The sequence below is a fragment of the Scleropages formosus genome, chromosome 10, assembly GCF_900964775.1.
Source record: "Scleropages formosus chromosome 10, fSclFor1.1, whole genome shotgun sequence".
In the NCBI taxonomy this organism is placed as follows: domain Eukaryota; kingdom Metazoa; phylum Chordata; class Actinopteri; order Osteoglossiformes; family Osteoglossidae; genus Scleropages; species Scleropages formosus.
This window is the reverse complement of record NC_041815.1, coordinates 621,372-644,282: the sequence shown is the minus strand read 5'-3', so window position 1 is coordinate 644,282 and position 22,911 is coordinate 621,372. Positions and strand designations below refer to the sequence as shown.

At 39.8% G+C, this 22,911-nt stretch overlaps 1 protein-coding gene across 1 annotated transcript in view; it reads right to left on the bottom strand.

Annotated features, from left to right (window-relative positions):
* The window catches only part of col4a3 (collagen, type IV, alpha 3), a 60,307-nt gene that overhangs the window by 34,468 nt on the left and 2,928 nt on the right, over window positions 1–22,911 (bottom strand). The window contains exons 2-15 of the mRNA XM_018732119.2: window positions 9,298–9,354; window positions 5,690–5,779; window positions 5,366–5,410; window positions 5,104–5,148; window positions 4,898–4,960; window positions 4,723–4,776; window positions 4,504–4,530; window positions 4,290–4,364; window positions 4,115–4,177; window positions 3,994–4,029; window positions 3,750–3,797; window positions 2,113–2,187; window positions 1,505–1,549; window positions 1,270–1,332 (exon numbers count right to left, since the gene is read on the bottom strand). Coding sequence (XP_018587635.1) covers window positions 1,270–1,332; window positions 1,505–1,549; window positions 2,113–2,187; window positions 3,750–3,797; window positions 3,994–4,029; window positions 4,115–4,177; window positions 4,290–4,364; window positions 4,504–4,530; window positions 4,723–4,776; window positions 4,898–4,960; window positions 5,104–5,148; window positions 5,366–5,410; window positions 5,690–5,779; window positions 9,298–9,354 — 786 coding nt within the window. The remainder of the gene's footprint in view (window positions 1–1,269; window positions 1,333–1,504; window positions 1,550–2,112; window positions 2,188–3,749; window positions 3,798–3,993; window positions 4,030–4,114; window positions 4,178–4,289; window positions 4,365–4,503; window positions 4,531–4,722; window positions 4,777–4,897; window positions 4,961–5,103; window positions 5,149–5,365; window positions 5,411–5,689; window positions 5,780–9,297; window positions 9,355–22,911) is intronic.

Here is a 22,911-nt window from a genome sequence, read left to right as displayed (position 1 = left end):
TGACCTGCCAAAATATTCCCATGTATCACCCCTCCTTGTCTCTTTGTATTGATTTCCTATAGCTATATCAAATTCAGTGGAAGGCTGTGCTCAGCCCTATCTTCAGCCCTCTCAACTTCTGTCCTGCCACTAGATAGAGATGGAAACTGGGAAGAGAGAGTGAGGCTGACGTTGCACAAATCCCCCTCACTTTAATCCATGTCATGCGCAGTCTCGACACCTCCTTATCAAATTAATAGAGATGTCGAGGTCTTCATCCACAATGATGGACAAACAGCACTCACATCAAATTCCAGACTCCTTGCCCTACAAAACCATCAACAGATCTGCTCCCGGACATTAAGAAGATGTGATCATTCGCTACATCGCAACCAGACTTCTACGCTTCTCCACGTCTGCCCACATGGTGGTCCCTCACACAAAAACTACAAAATGAAAAGTACAAAGAATTTTGGTTTTGGCTCTGATGCGGTGACCTCTCCCTCTCACAACTGCTCACCTATTTTGGACTTGGTTCTCCCCTGATCTATTCAGTTCACGATAAACATGTAAATGTTTACTTTTAATAGTTTTGTGATTAGAAATTGTTGAAAATGCATAAATCATTATGCAGTTACTTGTTTAGTGTACACTGGTTCATTTGGTGGAATGTGACAAATTAACTGTACTTTAGAATCATGTGTCTGCATACAAGTCTGTTGATGTAATGCACTCATTGTATTTTTCTCTGAGATGTACATTGCTTTGGAGAAAAGTGTCTGCTAAATGAATAAATGTAAATGTACTTGGCAAAATTGATTTGTGGTTCTTGAATAAACTGAGAATGCACTATTCTTGTTCCGAAGGCTCTTGGTACCATAAAATTCAATATATATGTAATATTTTCTGAACTGAATTACTTTTGTAAATCAAGGGTTACCTGTAATTTCTGATAGTGGATAGAGGAACACTTATACCCTGCAATATATGAGCAGGTGATGAAAATGGAGCAAAAAGTCTTAGAGCTAATGTTTTACTTTACAGCTTTATTTGATGTTTAAACAGAACCTAACCCATTAATAAATTAGAGGATTAAGCTGCATTAAAAACATTTTATATTGTGAAACAGTGGTTGGACTTACAAACAATTCAAGTTATTAACACTTGCAGCCCCAAATGTATTAAAAATTTAAGGTACAAGTGTTTTATCATTGGCTTCCATAACAGAAATATTTATGTAACTTTGATTCTATCAATTGCCATAAAACAAAAAAAGGATAAATATAATACCTCAAGACCACATTCCCCCTGATCACCTTTCCTTCCCTTCAGTCCAGATCCTCCAGCACAACCCTATACAGATTGGAAGTCACAGAGAGATCAAAAATACAAACTGACAAGCACAAAACTGTGTAAAAGTGGACAAAAATAGTTTGTGACTCAAAATTCTACTAAATTACATGGGTAAAACAATTGTCTACAAAGCATAAGAAGGGTTCAGCTGCATCAGAATAACATTACTGACAGGCTCCCCAGGACAGCCTTGATCTCCTGGATTTCCTGGTTCCCCCTGGATCCAACAAAATCCAGAAAAAACACGTTTGAAATTTGAATATGTTCTATAGTCCGAATGTTTTATGTGTGGGTAAATTTGTAGTGATAAACAAAAAATCTCAGTGGTCTTATACAAAATTTTAACCTCACTCTTGATCCCAACGCAAGTACACTTAGTTAATATCACATAAATAAAATCTTATATTTTAAAAAAAATGCTGAATAACATATTGAAATCTGAATACTACGTTTATCTTGTTTAAAAACTACGTAAGCACTAAATTATGAGTTATGCACTATTTGATCATGTATAACATGTAAAATGATGAAATCAGGATAAGTAAATGTAAAGGTGATAACATCTGAGATTCTCCCCAATTACGACATGGACATAACTAGGTTCTATAGCATGTGGGCCATTGTAAAAAGACAAAAGACAACTGAGAATGTACAGGTAAGCAATTTCTACAAATTTCTTATTATTTTATGAAAATCATATCAACAATGAGATATTTGATTTAATGACAATAACTATATTGTTATACAGTTTAAATAAATGTGCACAGATGTATAATTTACCTTCAGGTCTCTGGGTTTGTCTAAGTACAACTTTATTCCTTTCTGCCCTGTTACTCCAGGTGGACCTCGCTCACCCTGCAAAATTTAATGTCAGGCATCCAGCACAAAATGTCGAGGAGCAATGCACAGGCAATGTATAGTAATACCTTGTCAAGTACATGGTGAAGTTACTACAGGTGTGAACATATAGATTACTACATGTAACAGTGGAAGAGGTATGAGATGGATCTATACTTACAAATGAAAAATTCATTATTATATTGCTACACATTGATATATTAACTATAATGTGATCATTATTTAGTGTTTTTGAGTATTTTAAAGCACAGGTTTATCCTGGGTGTTACTACAAAATTTTGCTTACACTGCCTTTTGCTGGGAATAGACGACTATAACATTGCCTTGAAAGACAATCACTTTCTTACATCTCATACTTCATATCTTTGTTAGACCTTCTAACATTTTTAGCAAACTGCACCTAACACACATTAATATAGTCACTTTTGTTCACGGTTTCAGTAGCCTGGGTACAAATTCTTCATTTACCAAGAAAAGAGAAAATAAGAAAACAGGCAAAATTATGGCACTTCCCCAAAAATTCTGTTTGGTACTCATTTTCTTTTTCTTTTCTTTGTTCATGACCCCAAAGCCTCTTGTACAACTAAGTCAGAATCAGTAAATGCTAAAAAACACAGATATTTCTCCACTTATTCAAGTATTTATTTGGCAGAAACTACAGATACAGCCATATAAAATAGAAAATATTCTGTAATAGTTCCACTCAGGGGGCGCGGTGACACAGTGGGTTGGACCGGGTCCTGCTCTCTGGTGGGTCTGGGGTTCGAGTCCCGCTTGGGGTGCCTTGTGGCGGACTGGCGTCCCGTCCTGGGTGTGTCCCCTCCCCCTCCTGAGTTGCCGGGTTAGGCTCCGGCTCCCCGCGACCCCGTATGGGACAAGCGGTTCAGAAAGTGTGTGTGTGTGTGTGTGTAGTTCCACTCATCTATTCACTCAGTACCTGTGGTCCCAAAGCATAGGGCATCATGCAGGGTACACACTGTATGGGATGTCTGCCGCTTTTATTTTAGTATTAATTTTGAAATGCATCAGAATTAAAACTCATATAAATTCACTGAAAATGACTGAAACACAATAGATTTATTAAAATTTATTTTAATACTGTATTTCAACTAATTTAAAATCAGCATCAGGAGTTTTTTTATTTGAATTCATTTTCTAATGGTGTTTCATAGAAGCATGGGTTATTTGCAGAACTTTTAGAAAAAGGAACAGCAAATGAAATATAAATAGATGAAGTGGATAATTTTCAAAAATTTTACCTCAAAAGTTCGTAATACGAGCAACAGGTGTTTCTGCCACTTCACAAGAAATAGCTTGTATCTTTACTTTGGATTTTTTTTACCTCTATTCAAAAATTAAGAAAAATCTGCTACAGTACCAGTTTTGACACTGTCATATTAGATAGCTAGATAGCGTTTATTTCTGAATACATGAATTTAACAGGACCATGTTTGTAATCTTAATCGAGTTTAAGTATTTACATCAGTTTTTATTCAGAAATGCTGCAATGCAAGCGAAAGACAAAAGCAGGTACTAAAGTCTTCCAAAAAAATACTCACTTTCTTCCCGCTGGGCCCTGGAATATTTGGGCGCCTCCCCTCTTGACCCTTCAAGGAAGAACAGAAACATTGGCCATTTCTCCCACAATGAACAGATCAGTTAATTCACAGCTCTACATGAGTTCCCACTTACACGTCAAGTTTAGAAGAAAGTCAACACAGAGAACAGAACACAGGTACGAATATGCACACACAGAGTTCAGTAAGATATGTAAAACTACACAGAGGATACGTAATGTCTCACCTTTAGTCCTGGTACACCACATGGTCCCACAACCCCCTGGGGAAGAAAGAACACTTCAAATTTCTAATAAGATGAACATGCAGTTACCATGCTATTTTCATAGCTCAGGTGGCCCTCTTACCCGTCTGCCAGAGGGACCCACTGGCCCAGGTGGACCCAGGGGACCAGATCTCCCACACTGACCCTTAAACGGAGAACAAACAGAAATTAAAATGTAAAGTCAGACACTGTCTAGAAAGTCATTTAATGATAGCTATGCTGTTTTTCACACTGTGACAAGAAATTAAATTCCTTACATCTGGGCCCTTTCTTCCTGGTAAACCTGATACTCCTTTGGGTGGTACAGATGTTGGTAATTGGGAACAGTCACCCTGTACGAACAAAGTATACCTGCTGAAATACAGACTCCAGCACTAACAATAAAATGCAGTTACAGAATACACAAAACTGGACTGAATCAAAATCCAGTGAACTTCTGGGAAAGAAAAAACAAGAGGAACAAAAACCTACCTTTGGGCCAGGTGGACCAACTATACCCTGCAAATATAACCAAAATTCTTGTTGTGGTTTCATCATGAAGGATATTACCCAGTGAAGCATCTCAAATATAAGAGGAATAGTATTCCATAATCAATGACTTCTAACACACACACACACACGCCTGTACCAAGTAGCAACTGAGCAGCTGCAAAGCAGAGATGAATGGTAATCGAAAGAAAATGATCTTACAGGACGTCCGTCAAAACCATTTGGACCAGGAAGTCCAGGGAATCCCATCTCACCCTGGAAAATAAGCAGGCCGTTATGCAGGTGGCCATACAAACTTCCATTTGTGAGTGTAAATGTGTATGAGCAGGCCTACAGATGATAGAAATGAGACACTGAAGGCCTCTTATGAAAGCACCTTCGTTCCATTGCATCCTGGAATTCCAGGAGATCCCATGGGTCCTGTTCTTCCTTGGGTGCCCTACAGAGAGAGATAAGAATCACACTGCAGACAGAAGTATGAAACTACTTTTCTTAAACATCAGTCAGACTACAAACACACAGTTGCATTTACAGTAAAATGAGAGAGAGCTCCAAAGAATACTCTGGGAAACAGGGCCTCACCGGCAACCCCGGGTGTCCAAAGGATCCAGCATTCCCAGGAAGGCCCTGCAAAACATACAGCAAATTGTGAAAGTCATGGCCAAGCCAGCCTGGGCTTATCCTCCCCAGAGAGTGTAAAAATACACTGTAAACATCAATGAACTACACTTTGAAGAGGCACATATTGCGGTGATACACTGCTCTCTATAGCGTACATTTGCATCTTTATACAGAGTGCTTTAAACACTCTGCAACACTCTCAGTGACAAGAAATAGACCTCACCCGTGCTCCTTTAAGTCCTATCAGGCCAGGTGTTCCCATGTCTCCCTGTTGAGACACATAGAAGATATAAAATTCAGAGTTCCGTAAAATAAAGGTTTAACGTGTGCGTAAGGCTAAGGTATGGATGAACAAGATGAAAAAAGAGTGACAGGGGATACACAATATTAGAAAAAGACAGCGTTACAGCCATAGATGAACAATACACACAGAGTGTTGTGTTACAGCTCACATGTAATGGATGAACAACACAGTGTGTTATAGTACTGAAGCAACAGGTAAAGAAGGCTGGCAGTGTGAAACAGGGAAAAGATGTCAGTCACGCACCATTTCACCTTCTGGACCTGGAGGTCCTTCATTTCCCAGGAAACCAACAATTCCAGGGGGGCCAGGAATCCCTGGGAAGCCCTTTTCACCCTAGGTGATGATGGTTAATTTAAGAAAGTTATATTAGTGAATATACTAAAAAAATTAATGTTTCACCTGCATCATAACTTTTATGAATTTTGGAGGATTTGACCAACCTTTTGGAACTGAGATAGAAAAATCCTTAGGAAATACTGTAACGTTTTGTCCTTGTGTTGTATTTACTTGTACTCGTATGAATTTGCATTTCCTTGGCATACTCATTCTACCTCCCTTTGTTGACCCAGTTCTTTTCCATTGTAATGTAAAATAAAAAATACAATGCCATTCAATACCTTTGTTGGCTGATGAATCATTAATATTAAATGATCTGTTCTGTAACTCCTATCCCACACTTACATATATTTCCCAAAACATCTCCTTCAGATTGTTACTTTATAATCTGCATAAATGACTGTGATTGTAAGATTCTGAATGGAGTGCTAAACTTCTCCATGAAACTTCTGTACTACCTTGGTTAGTTATGGTTTTGAAAGGTATCACTGAATCAGTCTACTAGGAATAGTTGAATACTTTTTATTGCCGAATCAACTATGGGATGAACAGATTGACTAACCTGCCAAGAAACTCTCCCACATGATCAATACAAAGGGACAAAGCAAAATCAATTCGTGTTTTAGAATTCCTTACAAATACACACACACACACACACACACACACACACACACACACACACACATATTGAAAAAGTCCAACATTTGAACAAAATCAAAATAATTTTTTAATACATATGAACTGATTTCTGTTATTGAGCCCAATCATCATCCAGGATGGGATGCCAGACCGTTGCAAGGCACCCTAAGCAGAACTCAAACCCCAGATACGCCAAAGAGTGGAACCCGGGCAAGCCTGCCACTCCCCCCGTGGCCAAGAGCCCCTCAAATACTTGGGTACAGTAGTTTTAAGGATTTTTGTTTCAAAAGATTTTTTTTTAACTAGTCAAATTAAATAAAATTAAAACTATAAAAGTAGGTGTTTACACTTGATAATGAATATGACTCTACAGTACCATGAAATTTGTTAATATTCATTAATAAGACTGTATCTCTTATTAAATTTGCTCTGGGGTTGGTCTGAGGAAATAAATATATCAACATCGGACCTTGCACAACCTCTTGTCGTTGTCAATAAATTCACTGGACAGTTAACCAAGGAAAGGTGCAGATCTATGATAAATCAAAAGTGCACAGAGCAGAGCAGTCAAAACTAGGCTGTCACTATTAGAACTGATCCTGCTCTCAAAAAGTGAAACCAACACTGTAACCTACAGAGGTGTGGTACAGCACTTACCCCTCCAGACAGACCACTGGATGTGAGAGACTGAAGCACCACAAAGTGCCCTTAGAGGGCACCAGTTTAAAATCTATGGACCAGGTGTTTTACATACTGAGCTTCCACTGCTGCACATATTCCACCTAATGTGCAGTGCATTTTCCCATGCCTTTTGACATTAGTATATTGTCCTTCTTTCCTGATATGTTATGTTTTCCAGAACTTTAAGATAACGGTCTGACACTAATCAGACTCCAAGCAAGGCTTGACAATGGAATGTAGTGCACTCACACACACACACACACACACACACTTTCTGAACAGCTTGTCCCATACGGGGTCGCGGGGAGCCGGAGCCTACCCGGCGACTCAGGGCGTAAGGCCGGAGGGGGAGGGGACACACCCAGGACAGCATGCCAGTCCATCACAAGGCACCCCAAGCGGGACTCGAACCCCAGACCCACCAGAAAGCAGGACCCGGTCCAACCCACTGCGCCCCCTGTAGTGCACTCATTAGATGATTATTTCAACAATGTTTTCTCATTAAAGCAGTAGGGGGCAGCAGTGCCTATGTGTGGATGCTTGTGAAGTACAAATTCCCTGAGTACACTTGGGCAACAGGCTGGAGTGGACTAGAACACTGAGGCACTGTACTAGGAAAGGCCAGAGTGACCTTTAGTTCTATGGAGGCTTGTATTTTTGGAGTGCATAGATCACTGCTGTAGATGTTCCACCAATATGCTGTAGCTGGAGCAGTCTTCTATGCTGCTGCACGCTGAGGCAACGACATTTTTACATGTGATGCCAGCAGACTAAACAAGCTGATCAGGAAGACTGTCTCAGTCCTAGGAGTTAGGCTGGACTCTCTAGAGGAAGTAGTACAGTGAAGGACTCTAAGAAAACTCATAGCCAGCAAGAACAGTGACTCTCACCTCCTGCATGATACCAAGGCTGAAAAGAAGAGCTTCATCAGCAACATACTGGGCCAGTTGCACTGTTCTAAAAAGTGCTGAGGTCAATCCTGCCAATGGCCATTAGAGTTCACAACGAGTTCTCCCACTGTCAGGGTGGTGCTGACCTCTTATTATCCAAGCGGTGTTGAGCTGTCAGTATAACTTGTCTATACCATCACATCCCAAGATACTCCCATTTTGGTTACAAGAATTTGATTTTGCAAGGAGTTTCATTCATTACTTTTCCTTAGAAGGCATTTCTTTGCATTTACAAAAAACCAAATTGGGATTTTGCATGCCTCCTGACAGCTGAGCAGCACTTATTGTTGCTGCAATAAGTTCTCAGCTTCCATCACCCCTTGTTTCCTAGTCTCCTCAGTTACTGTATTTGGACTATCCAATGTCAGCTTAAGTAAATCAATACATTTGCATTATTTCATTGATTTCTTTCGTCTTTGTCTTTTTTGTGTTTTGCATTAAAATAAACATAAAATCATACTTATGTTTGGTTTGTAAGGGTTTATTAACTGAACGCACACAAAACACACGTTTTTAGAACCGCTTGTCCCATATAGGGTCGCAGGGAACCGGAGCCCACCCGGTAACACAGGGCATAAGGCCAGAGGGGGAGGGGACACACCCAGGACGGGACGCCAGTCCGTCGCAAGGCACCCCAGGCAGGACTCAAACCCCAGACCCACCAGAGAGCAGGACTGTGGTCTAACCCACTGCGCCACCGCACCCCCTTATTAACTGAATGGTACATGATAAGTACAAAGGATTTGAAAGAGCTAAACAAGTGTAGACAGACAGGCCATAGTGTATTACAGAGTAATTAATGAAGGGAGTATGCCTTATTATGTTGTGTCATGATAACTAACATTAATGACTAAAGTAACTGTGCCCATTTTATTTACATTTCTTTATTTAGCAGAATTGGATCTGGTGATATTTTGCCGAAAACAGGTGACAATTTTTGGGCTCAGGAACACTTTTTTTTCTTTCTATTGGCACTAATAGTAATTACATGTGTAATTTATGATAATTCACATTGAAGAGTATTTTTCTTTCCATAGACCTTTATTGCCAAGATGCCATCATCTCATAATTTGTTAATACAACATTAGCTTATACTGACTGAAAAAAATTCAATTCCACCACATGAGATAACTGTCTTTCACAGATAGGAATTGCATCACAGTATAAATTCCAAACACAGAATGTCAGATCTAGCAATAAGCAAAGCATTTACAAAAGATCTACTGGAACTCTTGGTGGACTTACCTTGTCGCCTTTCACTCCGTTGCAGTGACACCTGGACTTACCATCACATCCGCAGGCCTGTAAAAGTAAGACACATGTCAACACACAAACTAACCCACATTCTGTTTTTCTTCATATTAAGTGGGATGAAAAGGGAGAAATTTTTACTGGACATTTTTGACACAATGTTTTAGGTTTTTAACCAAAATCTAATATTAAAGGGTGCCTGAGTGAACAAATTTACATTTACATTTACTCATTTAGCAGATCCTTTTGTCCAAAGCAACGTACATCTCAGCAAAAGTACAATTTATGCATTACATAAACCCAAATAACACATTCATTTTATTTACTTATTTAACTTATTTAATGAGCAGAGTTATCCAACACCAACTGGCATTGTGTGAAATAGAATTTCCTCCATTGTACTTTGCAAACTCATCACACCACCTTTAGCTGCAATGACTGCAACTAAAGACATCCTATAGCTCAGTATCAGTGCCTTATATTAACAATGTTCAGTAATAGAAAAAATCAGGAAGGGTGCATTTTTTCATGGCACTGTAACATTGTGCTGGAATTCACATTGGTATCCATTTATAGCACTGTATACTTATAAGTATTACATCACTAATTTAAAAAGATGGGAGTGCATGTTGTTATGACACTTTATTATATATATTTTTTCACGACACTGAAGTGCTGTTTCATTTTAGTAAACTAGACACCACACTGACATGTTGCATTAATATTTCACATTTCAGTTATAATTTACAGGCTGTAAACAGGTCCAATTAAATTAATAGTAATTGCTCAGATTTCACATGGTGCATTTTTTAAGGGACAACAACACGCAGTGAAGTCAATAGGAAACAAGTCATTATGTTCAAAGGGAATGCAGCTGTAGAAGGATTACCATGTTACAGTAAGCCTATGTGCTGTTCTGTATGGTTAGTGTTTGATTGATAACATACACAAAAGTTCTGTGGAATTTTGTTATGGCTTCGCTCAACGCTTTCTCAAAATAACCTGTAAATTGAAAAAGGTACTGGTATTTGGTAAGAGTAACTGGCAAACTGACAGAACATTTGTTGTGTTTGCAAAGAACTGATGGCTTTCAATATTCTGACATGTAACTGACACACATGCATGTGACCCTTTAAACTGTTGTATGGGTGGCCTTAACAGACATTTCAATGCACTCAAAACCAATCAGGCCGGAATTATTTGAGGAAATATTTAGCAATTTTAGCGAAAAACCAAAGCCTAAAGCCTTATGTATACTGCTTTACCTCCAGGTGAGGGTAAAGGTTATACCCGATCTCTGTGAATGGGCCACAATTCTTGTAAAACACAAGAAATCTGTTACATGCAATTAAATCCTCCCTGGGGCATGTCCGGTCCAAAACTGCTATCTCAGTTTGCTTCCAAAGAATATCATACTAGACAAGGTTAAAGAGTCTAACATCCAGTTTTAAGCTGCTAGTTTTTCAGTTTTAGCTGATAGTGAATTAAGCTGAATTTGTAACAAAATAGCTCTTTGTTTACGGAATCTTTCGTATGCGATCGAATAAGGCTACCGCTCCAACAGTGAGACAGCTTTATTGAGGAGATGTGCTGAGATAAGAGCTCCACCCCACCGTTTGTTTGGGTTTCCAAGTGCATGCTACACTGACAGAGCAAGAGGAAGATGGGGGATGGCCTTCTCAGTCCTTCTCAGGAAAAGACCCATTGCCTACACAACCAAACAAACACAGTGGTCAAGCCTGAGGCAAAGTTGTTCCCAAAAGAAGCGAGTCTTTGAGATGAAGCAGAAAATACATGTTGAAATTTTTAGATATTGGCAGATTTTTTCCTCCATAAAGTGAGACTTATGACGAGGTAGTCGTATAGCCAGTTACGAACATTAGTTTAAAATAGCACTTACAATAAAAGACCATTAAAACACTACTGATCCACAGATTATTCTTGAACCTGCTCACACATCACTAATGTAAAGGTGAAGAGGATTATTTTTCCTTCCTATACTAGCCTTAAGAATCTTGTTTCCCTCTTGATGCTTTCTAGAAATTCTTCTCGTTGCCGCTTATAAATTGTACATTCTTAATTGCTAGTCTCTCCATCCATAGATTTCTTATTAATCAGTTGTTACTGCTAATATGTTGCATATTTTTTCAGATTATCTCAAGTGCAAGGAGGCAAACTTTTTGGATAGTGCGCAATATAAAAAGACATCTGTATCTGCACTGGACACGTTTCGGAACACATTTTGTGCATATTCTCTGACACAAACATGTTCTCCAGAAGTGATTTATGGATGTTGAGAAATCACAAATGAGATATTTGACATGTTGCGTTAATATTTCACATTTCAGTTATAATTTACAGGCTGTAAACAGGTCCAATTAAATTAATAGTAATTGCTGAGATTTCACAGGGTGCAATACATTTGCCATATAGTTATCTACATATAACATGGACAAACAAAAGAAAAACCAAGAAACAATACAAATGAGTGTATGAGAGACTTGACCTCAAACATAACTGCAGACAACTCAGATGAGTAGAGGATAGCTTCTGAGATCACATACCAATCAGCAAACAATAGGGACATGTAGCAGAAAGACCAGCAGACCTGCTTCCTCTCATCACCTTAGCCACATTTCCAGTGCTCAGTCAGAGATAAGTATCATTTATTAATGTGGGTTACACCATACAAGTACAATAAAGGTAGTTTCTGTTCACGTTCAAAAGATATTTCCAATAATGTAGTTAAATCAAGACCATTTCTTATAACTTCATAACCGTTTTGAAATTTGTGAAAACATTTATGGCAATAACCACACAGACGCAATACTATAGTTCAATATGTAGTTAAGAATATCTACAAAATAAGTGTATGAAAATACCACAATGTGAATCAATTGCATAACATACTTTTGGATTTGGTAGCTTGGTTTTTAGAATAAATATGTCTGTGTTATGTCAACTGTGGCAGGATAATATCCCGAGTCTGGTGAAATAATTTAATATACCAGTTTCCTATCCAGTACTGTATCTTTCAAACCCAGTTCTGGATGCTTAATTAAAAGATCAGGTCAAGCAAAGCCATATTACCATGTGTTGTTGGGTCAATAAAACTGTATTTACAGTACCAATATAGATGTGTATCTCTTCTACTTAAAGTTGCTGTTATTTAGCAGACAGTTTTCACCAAAGTGACTTCCAATGAACTCTACATAGTGTTATCAGCCTACACACCTAACTCACCAAGGTGACTCATCCATATATCAGTGAAACACAGTCTTTCACAAACTATGGGTGAACCTGAACAGCATGTCTTTGGACTGTGGGAAGAAACCCACACAGACACAGAGAGGACATGCAAACTCCACACAGACTGAGCAGGAATCGAACCCATGTACACTCACACTACCCAGCTGGTGTGAGACAGGAGTGCTACACACTGTGCCATCATGTTGCCAGGCACTGTTATTTAGACAGTTGTTCAAAAACAAACTCTTTATTGACATTCCCCCGGCAAGACATTACTATTATATTGGAGGACATGCTTTATTAAAATTCTTCGTAATCAAAACTTGAACATATCACCACAGGATGTAGGCTTAGATTACCATCTTTTAAGTGGTTTAGGAGATAAATGTACTGCAAAATGTAGCCAACTAGAAGATGTCAGCAGGTTCAAACACAGCACAAATCTAATATGCTAGTGAACAAAAGTATTCTTCGAATCAGTACCATATCTCAAAGTACACTGAGAATGCAGACCTTTCCAAAACAAAACAAACTGTTCTCAGTCCATTTCCACAGTTGCAGAGCCAACATGCTGGTAAAACGTCTGATGTCACGCTCAGGCAGGTTCTCGGAAACACGGGAGATCATTTCTTTTTTCTTCACGCACCTACACACCTCATCCTGTCCTCACCCACCTCTCAAGCTCATCTCATCACTTCCTGTGCTCCACTGCTTTAATGTACTCAAGTGCATTTAATTTTTTGCTCTTTTTCCATATTCTGTGCAGAATTACTCAATCACATGAGCTCAAAAGAATGAATGTAAACTATGTCATCCCAAATACTGTCATTTCACCATTTGTATACTTTATTGGGGCACATGGGGTATCTGTAGCACCACATATCTCCTGTAATTGATCTGTTCCTGTTCTCTTCGTATTCACTGTCTCTCTCAGTGTTATGCATTGGTATTACTGCCTGTCTCGCTCATGTTCGTGGTCGTTTATGCGCTTATCAGCACATGTCAAAGGCCGATAGGCTGCAAAGGCAGATGGGACTCTTTGATCCACCTCCTTTCCTCGAGGTGTTTTGAAATGCCAGACTACATGTCTCCACAAATGTAAAGTATTTCAAAAGAAACACCATGAGCAGGACTGTTACGGTGGTTTTGCACTGCTGCAGACTTCCTGGTGAGAAGAGTAGGGGAAGATAGCACAGGAATCTCATTAACAGCACCTGACACACACAACTGTCTCCACCGCAGTGCTTTATTACACGTCCAGCCTAGTATATGGGTCCCCTTCCAATCCTTTTGCCAGCACTTAGCCGTGCAGTGCCTTAGACAGACAGACAAGTTCTTTGGCCTTCTACTGTCGCCATTTCCTTTTACAAATATGATATTTTTTTGTGATGCTTTTCCTAAGGACACTTACACTTTTAACCATTTGACTCCTTCTGTTGCTCGATACTTTACTGGAGAAATTCATATTAAATACTTTGTTCACTTCCACTGCAACGTGATCCATTTCTGTTAAAGGAGCAACCTCAGAGATATAATTCTAAATGTTTTGTCTCTTATGTGTTTAATGCTAGGGTGATGTGGTGGCGCAGCAGATTTGGCCAGGTCCTGCCCTCTAGTGGGTCTAGGGTTTAAGTCCCTCTTGGGGTGCCTTGCAATGGACTGGCCTCCTGTCCTGGGTGTGTCCCCTCCCTCTCCGGCGTTGCGCCCTGTGTTGCTGAGTTAGGTTCTGACTTGCCATGACACACCCCCCCCCCTTGGGACAAGCAGTTTTAGATGATGTGTGTGTGTGTGTTTAATGATATAAATAAGTATTTGTTCCCGTTTTGATTTTCTCTGTTTTTGCAGCTTTTTCACATTAAATTTGATCAGCTACTTTTGTCAGTTATGTTGTTTTTGGAGCCTGACAGAAATAAGAAACGGCACTAGTATTGGCAATAACTAGTATAGTAACCCCCACCCCCCACACACACTTTAATCAACCTAATTAAGGTGTAATTAAGTGTCAGCTGTGCGAAAACAATCTGGCCAGATTTGGACCCACTGTATCCAGACTACTTAAACCCCTTACCAGCAAATGCCGAGTTTGCAAAGCAAGGGTACATCATGTCACACTGGACTAATGTCTTACACCTTATGCCTACATCCGTAGAATATGACAAATTCAGGATCTTGTTACACTCAATTCAGCTTCTTTTGTCTCACTGAAATAAGCATGTTGGTCTACATTATTATCCTTCAGGCGGTCCCCGGGTTACGAATGTCCAACTTACGTAAAACCCATAGTTAGGAACCACTCCCCCGTAAAGCCTATTATATTAAAATTTGAGTGCCATACAATGATTCATAATAACAAACAGGCGCTACTTTGCAACACGTATCAAAACATTGCACGTCTACTGCGATTCGTCGGCTTGCTGGCATGTGAGCCCGAGGTAGGACAAAAACTTCCTTCTTTTCAGTCGGACCTCGTTGCTACTAACAGTGTTTCGTGTGTTACTGCATTTGGCTTAAATTTTTTTTGTTTGTTTTTACCCTCTTAACCATAGCACCAAAGCATAAATGTGATGCAAGTGATGATGATGCATCAAAGAAAAGGAAAATGATTACGACTGGAACTAAAGTGGAAATAATAAAGTGAAAGCTGAAATGCTAACGACTACTGGAAAAGCGAACATTAAAGTTTCTTTAATGTTTCTTGTACCTACACACACACACACACACACACACACATTCTCTCTCACCTTCTCCTCTCTCTCTATTATAAATACTGTAGTAACATTTATTATTATTATCCTCATTATCGTTATTATCATTACATCATTACATTCTGTTTTTATTATTACTGTATTGTTGTATTAAAAATGTTTTAGTGTATCCAGAAGTGTTTCTTTAATGTTTTTTATGCATAGAAAGGTACACGATATACTATATACTAAGACAAACATTTGACTAACTGACATTAGATACCCACCATACCTAACTGTAATGACTTACGTCAAAATCCAACATAAAGACAGATTTAGGAACAGAACTTGTTTGTAATCTGGGGACTGCCTATATATCAAAGCCCTTCAGAGTAATAATTTCTATATTTTTGAACAGTGTTTCTCCAACAAGGGGGTGCAGTGGCACAGTGGGTTGGACCACGGTCCTGCTTTCCGGTAGGTCTGGGGTTCGAGTCCTGCTTGGGGTGCCTTGCGATGGACTGGGGTCCTGTCCTGGGTGTGTCCCCTCTCCCTCCGGCCTTACGCCCTCTGTTACCGGGTAGGCTCCGGTTCCCTGCGACCCCATATGGGACAAGTGGTTCTGAAAATGTGTGTGTGCGTGTGTGCGTGTGTGCGTGTGTGCGTGTGTGCGTGCGTGTGTGTGTGTTTCTCCAACATTCTAAAAATCCATTTTCACCAACCACTTGTCCCCAGTGGGGTTGCGGCAAGCCAGAGCCCACCTGGCAACACAGGGCGCAAGGCCAAAGGGGATGCCAGTCAGTTGCAAGGCACCCCAAGCAAGGCTTGAACCCCTTACCCACCACACAGCAGGCACTGGCTGAACCTGCCATGCCACAACACTCCCCTCTATTTGAAAAATCTGACTTTGAAAAGATTCACTGCCCCACAATCTCCAAAAAAATGCATCTTAAAAACTGAGGCAGAAAGAAAATGTGTAAAATTAAAAGCCATTATAGAAAGAGAAAGCTGTAACCATGACACTGCCCAACTACTTGTCCAGGCCATGGTGACAACCCATCTGAACTACTGCAACGCTCTCTTGTGTGGCCTCCACACTATTGCCATCAAACCTCTACAGCTGATACAGACCGCTGCTGCCCAAGTTGTCTTTGACTTGCCAAAGCATTCCCATGTACCTCCTCTACTCATTTCTCTCCACTGGCTTCCTCTAGCTCACACACACTTGCTGAAACTGCTTGTCCTAAGCAGGGTTACAGCAAACTGGAGCATAACCCAGCAACACAGGGTGTAGGGGACACACCAGGACAGGACACCAGTCCATTATAAGGTACCCAAAGCAGGATTTGAACCCCAGACCCACCAGAGAGCAGGACCCAGCCAAACCCGCTGAGCTACTGCATCCCTTTCGCTTTCTATATCTGCCCAGATCAAATTCTGGTTATTGTCTACAGCTGCATCAATAGAACTGTTCCCAGCTCTCTGTAAGACTTGATCAAGTGCTACACCCCAACTAGACGGCTACATTTGTCTACTTCTGCCTGGTTGCTGGTCCCACGCACAAAAGATAAAGCACGGAGATTCTCAGATCTGGCTCCGTTGTGGTGAAACGACCTCCCCCTCTCACTCAGAACTGCTGAAACTCTGTTCACATTTGAAAAAGGTCTGAAAACTCACTTTGCCCATGATCTCTTAAGTTCATGTAAGGTGTAAATGATCATGCCCAGATAAACCTTTACACAGCTGCTACTCCTGTATTGTACGTAAATGTTTATTGTATCTCAAAAAAAAACAGAAATTGTAGGAAAGTGATCAGGATTCGTCTATTCTGAGTTCTATGCAGCTACTCATCTGCTGAACACTGGTGCATATAGTGGAAAAAAACAAACTAACTTTACTTAAGAATCACTTGTCTGCAACTATGTCTCTCTTTCTCTAATATATCTAATATCTAATATAATGCACAGATTGTATTTCTCTAAGATATACATCATTTTGGAGGAAAGTGTCTGCTAAATGAATAAGTGTAAATGTAACTACAAGACATTACTGCACAGATTCACTAAAATATACACTACTGCATATGCTGTTTATTTTGTGGGATGAATCATATTTGAATCAGACTAGTTCTGCTGTGATTATGATTTTAAGGCAATGTTGGAGTATCTCTGCCCACGTGCATTACTATAAGAATATGCTACAGCAAGAAAAAAACTGTAGGAAACTGTATTCCACACAGAGTTAGGATAAAAGCCAGGGGTCATGAGGTCTGTGCTCTGTTTATGGAAGAAAAGCTCACTGTAGGTCATACACAAATATTACATCTATCACTGATCATTTAAACACAAAATATTTCATTCCCACATCTAGGAACATTCTTTACACAGGAAACATTAATGTTCAGTGACTGCACATCTGTCATAATCCACAAGGAGCCACTGCCTGCATGCCTCTCATTTGCATTTTTACAGTTAGCTTGATCTTTTCAGATAAGATGACAGCAACCCAGTACATTTGTACATACAATAAATTCAAATGATGTTCAGACACATTTGCTATGCAGAACAACATCAGAAGTTGTTAGGATCAATATTTTAACAAATAATACTGTATACAGTCAGTATATATAGCACAGCACGATTCGTTGCAGGGTTATGTAAGAGTATATCAAAGTAAAATGGGCATAGAGGTGGAAGTAGGAGCAGGATTAAAAAAAACAAGTATTATTGCATCAAATTAAATTATAGATGACAATGGTTTGTTAATGTCTGACAGCGGTATCTTAAAGGCCATTATTATGTGCACCAGGTTGATAGGAACACTGGTAAAAAGCTATTTTTGTGCCTTGTGGTTTAGATTCTTTTTCCCTGTATGACTTGTCTTCATGCAAATATTTGTATCCTGAGGACTGTTGTTTTTATACTGTCTTGTCCTTTCCCTGCTCTTTCTTGTGTCAGTCTTGTTTAAAAAGGAAAAAGAAGAAACTTCAAAAGATTCCTACAAAAACAGTGTACGAACATTTGGGTGGCGAGAAAAACTATTAGGAAGCCTGTCATAAATCGAAAAAAGTGCAATGCAAAAGTGTGAACTTTGGCGCAATCCCAAATGGTGGCATACCTGAATACAGTCCAAAGGATGATGAATAGAAAATATTTACAACAACACCTTTCCTTTTCACCCCCAAGACAGGCCTTGTCAACACAAGCATGCTGGGCCATGCATCTGGCACACTCTGCCCTTTTCACTTACACCATGCATCACAGAATTTTAATGAATCCCAGTTAACGGACTACAGGGAGCGTCCTTTCTCCAGTGTTTTCTTTTGTCACTCCTTAACTGTTGTGTTTCCGGACAAATCAAGCAAAAATGGTTTATTGTATTTATCAAAGCTGATATGGAATCGTGTTCCAAAATAGGAAATACTCATCTTTTACACATCCCACATTGTGCACTGTTTCAGTGTTGGAAAGTAAAGTTAGACTGGCTGCAAATTAGAGGAATGAGCAGAATTGGGAAAAAGAAGAAGGCACTTTCAGCAAGGGTACTGAACTGGTAAATTATCTGAAAATAACTTTATTGCCTCAAAACCAGGGCTGCGGAGTCAGTACACAAAACCTTCAACTCTGACTCCAGTAACCCAGTAATTACTTCCGACTCCGACTCCACAACTCCAACTCCACAGCACTGCTCAAAACAGAAAAAAACCTAAGCTGTACAGGGAAAGACGTGACCAGTGAAGAATGACAGTGAGTAGAAGTGCATAGTCTGCATACCCTCAAGAGTATAACAGCATGCATCAGCTATCCTTCAGCATGTCCTTCAGTTATGGCATGACCTGTGTATATTTATTCTTTGAGCAAGTACAATCCATTATGAGTTTATCGTTATGAGAACAGGATCATTTAGATTATTTAGATCATTAAGTCATGAAGCATGACTTCTTTCCTGTTGTGGCTCTGGGTATTTTCCAAGAGTGCTTCAGTTGAGACGGTATGGCAAGGAAAAGTCCAAATATCAGATCTAACTTCCATGAAGCAAGGTAAATAACTGTAAATTTGTGTTAATTAAAATGATGAGAATGTGACTTGACTTTTCTGAAAAACTGTTCAATAAAGCAGTGTTTTAAACATTTTAATAGGTTAAACATTATTCCTAACAATGAACAAGGCTAGTTACATTTAGCTGGCACTTCTCCAAAGCAACTTCCAATGTTAAGCTACCTACAATTACTTATCTAGTTACACAGTTTGGTAATTTTACCAGAACAATTTTTGGTAGGTACTTTGCACAAGGGCACCACAGAAGGAGGTGGGATTTAAACATGCAGCCTTTGGATCCCAAAGCAGCATCTTTAACCACTGCACCACCAGCTGCCCCCAATTACTGCAGCCAAGCAGCTTTGAACTGGAGGAGCTCCTTACTAAGCTTATGGCCATTGCAAACTCTGTGCATCCCACCTAGTAACATATGGAAACCAACAAATTTGTTTTGTTGATGTTTCAGTTTCTTACCCATTACCTGTAGGTTCTTAAGTTGCCAAGCCGCCTACCTCAGCTGACCTTGATTTGCTAACAGGTTGTAGAATCTGGATTCTTCATCTAATAAAATCAAACCTCTACATCTGTCCTCCATAATGCCCAGCAAATTAAATTTATTTAAAAGGAACACTAGTCCCAAGCAGATTATGCGCTATGAAATACTTTTCCAAATTATCTTTCCTTGAATGAATAATACATAATGTACACATAGATTGGCATTAGTTGCCCCAGAGTTACAGCAGTTGCATAGCTTTAATACTGAAAATAGTGGACCAAATACTTATAATCTGGCCACAATAGCTAGGTCTTTTTGGCCCAACCAATAAATGTAGTCAGTGCTGCGTGTCAGTGCTCCTGATTAACAAAAATCCTGGTAAGTCAGAAACCAAACTGGACAACTCACTCATCTTGTCTACCTCTTTGGCTAAGAGTCTGGGAGTAATGATTGACGTGAGTCTGTCTTTCTCTCAGCACATTGAAGCCACAACCCGGTCCTGCCAATACATCCTGCATAATATTCGTAGGATCCGTCCCTACCTCACAACTGACTCTGCCCAACTGCTTGTCCAGGCCATGGTGATTTCCCATCTGGACTACTGCAACTCTCTCCTGTGTGGCCTTTCTTTTACTGTCATCAAACCTCTGCAGCTTCTACAAAATGCTGCTTCACGAGTTGTGTTTGATTTGCCAAAGCGTTCCCACGTATCTCCTCTTCTCATTTCTCTGCAATGGCCTCCTATAGCTACCCGAATCAAATTCAAGACCCTGGTTATTGTCTACAAATGCATCAATAGAACTGCTCCCAGCTATTTACAGGTTTTGATCAACCGCTACACCCCAGCTAGACCCCTTTGCTCGTCTACTTCTGCTCGCTTGGTGGTCCCGTGCACGAAAGGTAAAGCGCGGAGGTTCTCGGTTCTGGCTCCATTGTGGTGGAACAACCTTCCTCTCTCACCCGAACTGCGGAAACTCTGTCTACATTCCAGAAGGGTCTGACAACTCATCTTTTCCGGACCCATTTTTCCCAAGATCTCTCCAGCTCATGTACGGTGTAAATGTTCATGCACCGTAACTTTATGAGCATCACCACATAAAGCCTTTATTCAGCCACTACTCCGGCATTGTTTTTGCTTGCTTATTTGTGTATCTTAAAATTTTTTTTTTTTTTTTTTTTTTTAAATTTGGTAGAAGGGTATCATGATTTGTTTATCCTGTGTTTTATGCACCTACTTGAACGATGAACCTTGGTGCAGCAAGTGGTAGGTAACAAACTAGGTTTACTTGAGACTTTCATGTCCGCAGCTATGTCTCTTTCTCTTAATGTAATGCATAAATTGTGCTTTTGCTGAGATGTACGTTGCTTTGGACAAAAGCGTCCGCTAAATGAATAAATGTAAATGTAAATGTAAACCCTAATACTGTGCCACTGAGCATCAGCTGATATGCGTTTGTCTACATTGCCAAATCCAGAGACAAGACTGAGCAGGCAAGACACAAATGTCTGCCCTAGATAATAGCTCCAGAAAACAAGACAGCATGTTTAGTCTGTCGGCACACAATGCTTAACAAAGTTCTGTTCTAGCTAAAATGTGCAGACCTTATCCCATTTACACAAATACTAACAGAGTTCATATGCACACTGTTACTGGGTTAACCCTTTCAGTTTTTTTTTACTGTGCACCCTGTGAATGTGCTCTGCATTGTCAGTGTGTCCCACGGCCCTGTGTTTCTCTCTGTTTTTGTTACTTATACTGCTGCCTGTCTCCTACCCATGTCTTTCCTTTAGAAATACAACACTGATCCACAGGGGACTCACTATTAAGTGTACACCCAATGACTGTGAGAATCATACACCAATAGTTGTGTTGTTTGTCCAAAAAAACTGCATTTGTCATCAGTTCCATTTTCCCATTATTCTTGCCAGTTCTCTCAGCTGTTTATGCTGCATCCTCACTGCATACACAGAATACAGTAATCTTCGTATCATAAGTTCCTACTGTACTAAAATTTGATGAGGTTCCAGCTTGCTGTTGCTCACCTATGTGTTATCCTCCTAAAACCATAATAAGTATTGATTCCGTTATTTCCCAGATGCTTTTTTCCAGTGATTTTTAAAGCAATTTTTAAAAGTATTTACTCATTTTTTTGAATTACTCTGTGCTTGTCACTTTTTTGTTGTGGTCTGGTTGGTTTTTTGTGCACTGTGAGCTTATTTGTCTGCATATTCTTTCAAATATTGTACAGCCAACACTGACTGGACAATTGCACTGGTCTCACACTTCACTGTGCCATAAAATAGACTGAATATGTGCGCTACAACATCTGTGAACATTTTTTTATAAAATCATTCTTTCTTTGAGGGAAATGAACCTCTGCATTCAGAACTCTTCATAATTAGTCACCATTGAAGAAAACCACCGAACCTTTCTTACATGCTTATTTGCCTTTCGTTCACAAATGAAAAGAAAGAATGGCAGATCTTTGGCTAACCTGCCAATATTGACAGAAATGCATTTCCTCCACAGTTATTCTGGACATTCCATTATTCAAGCAGTGTTTTTGAATGGCACTATTACGTTTCCAGAATATACCAGTAGAACAAGTAGTCTAGCAATTAAAGTAGCTGCCTTGCAATCACCTCAGGTTGAATCCCTGCTGATACTGTAGTACCCTTCAAGAAGATCCTTACACTGATTTGCTCAGTAAAATTACCCACCTGTATAAAAAGGTAAATAACTGTAAGTGGCTTAGTATAGAAGACAAATACTGCAAGCTGCAGTGGAGAAATGCATCACCTAAATGAATAAATAATGAGTAAATATCCGACACTTTTCTATCATGGCCGGCATTAAGGTTTTCAGGAATTTGTGCTTCAGTAGCTCTTCTGTGGGATTGGACCAGACGGGTTAGCCTTTGCTCTCCACGCACATCAGTGAGCCTTGGGCATCCATGACCTTATCGCCAGTTCACCGGTTGTCCTTCAGCGGACCATTTTTGGTAGGTACCAACCACTGCATACCAGGAACACCCCACAAGACCTGCCGTTTTGGAGATGCTCTGACCAGGTTGTCTAGCCATCACAATTTGACCCTTGTCAAAGTCACTCAGATCCTTACGCTTGCCCATTTTTCCTGCTT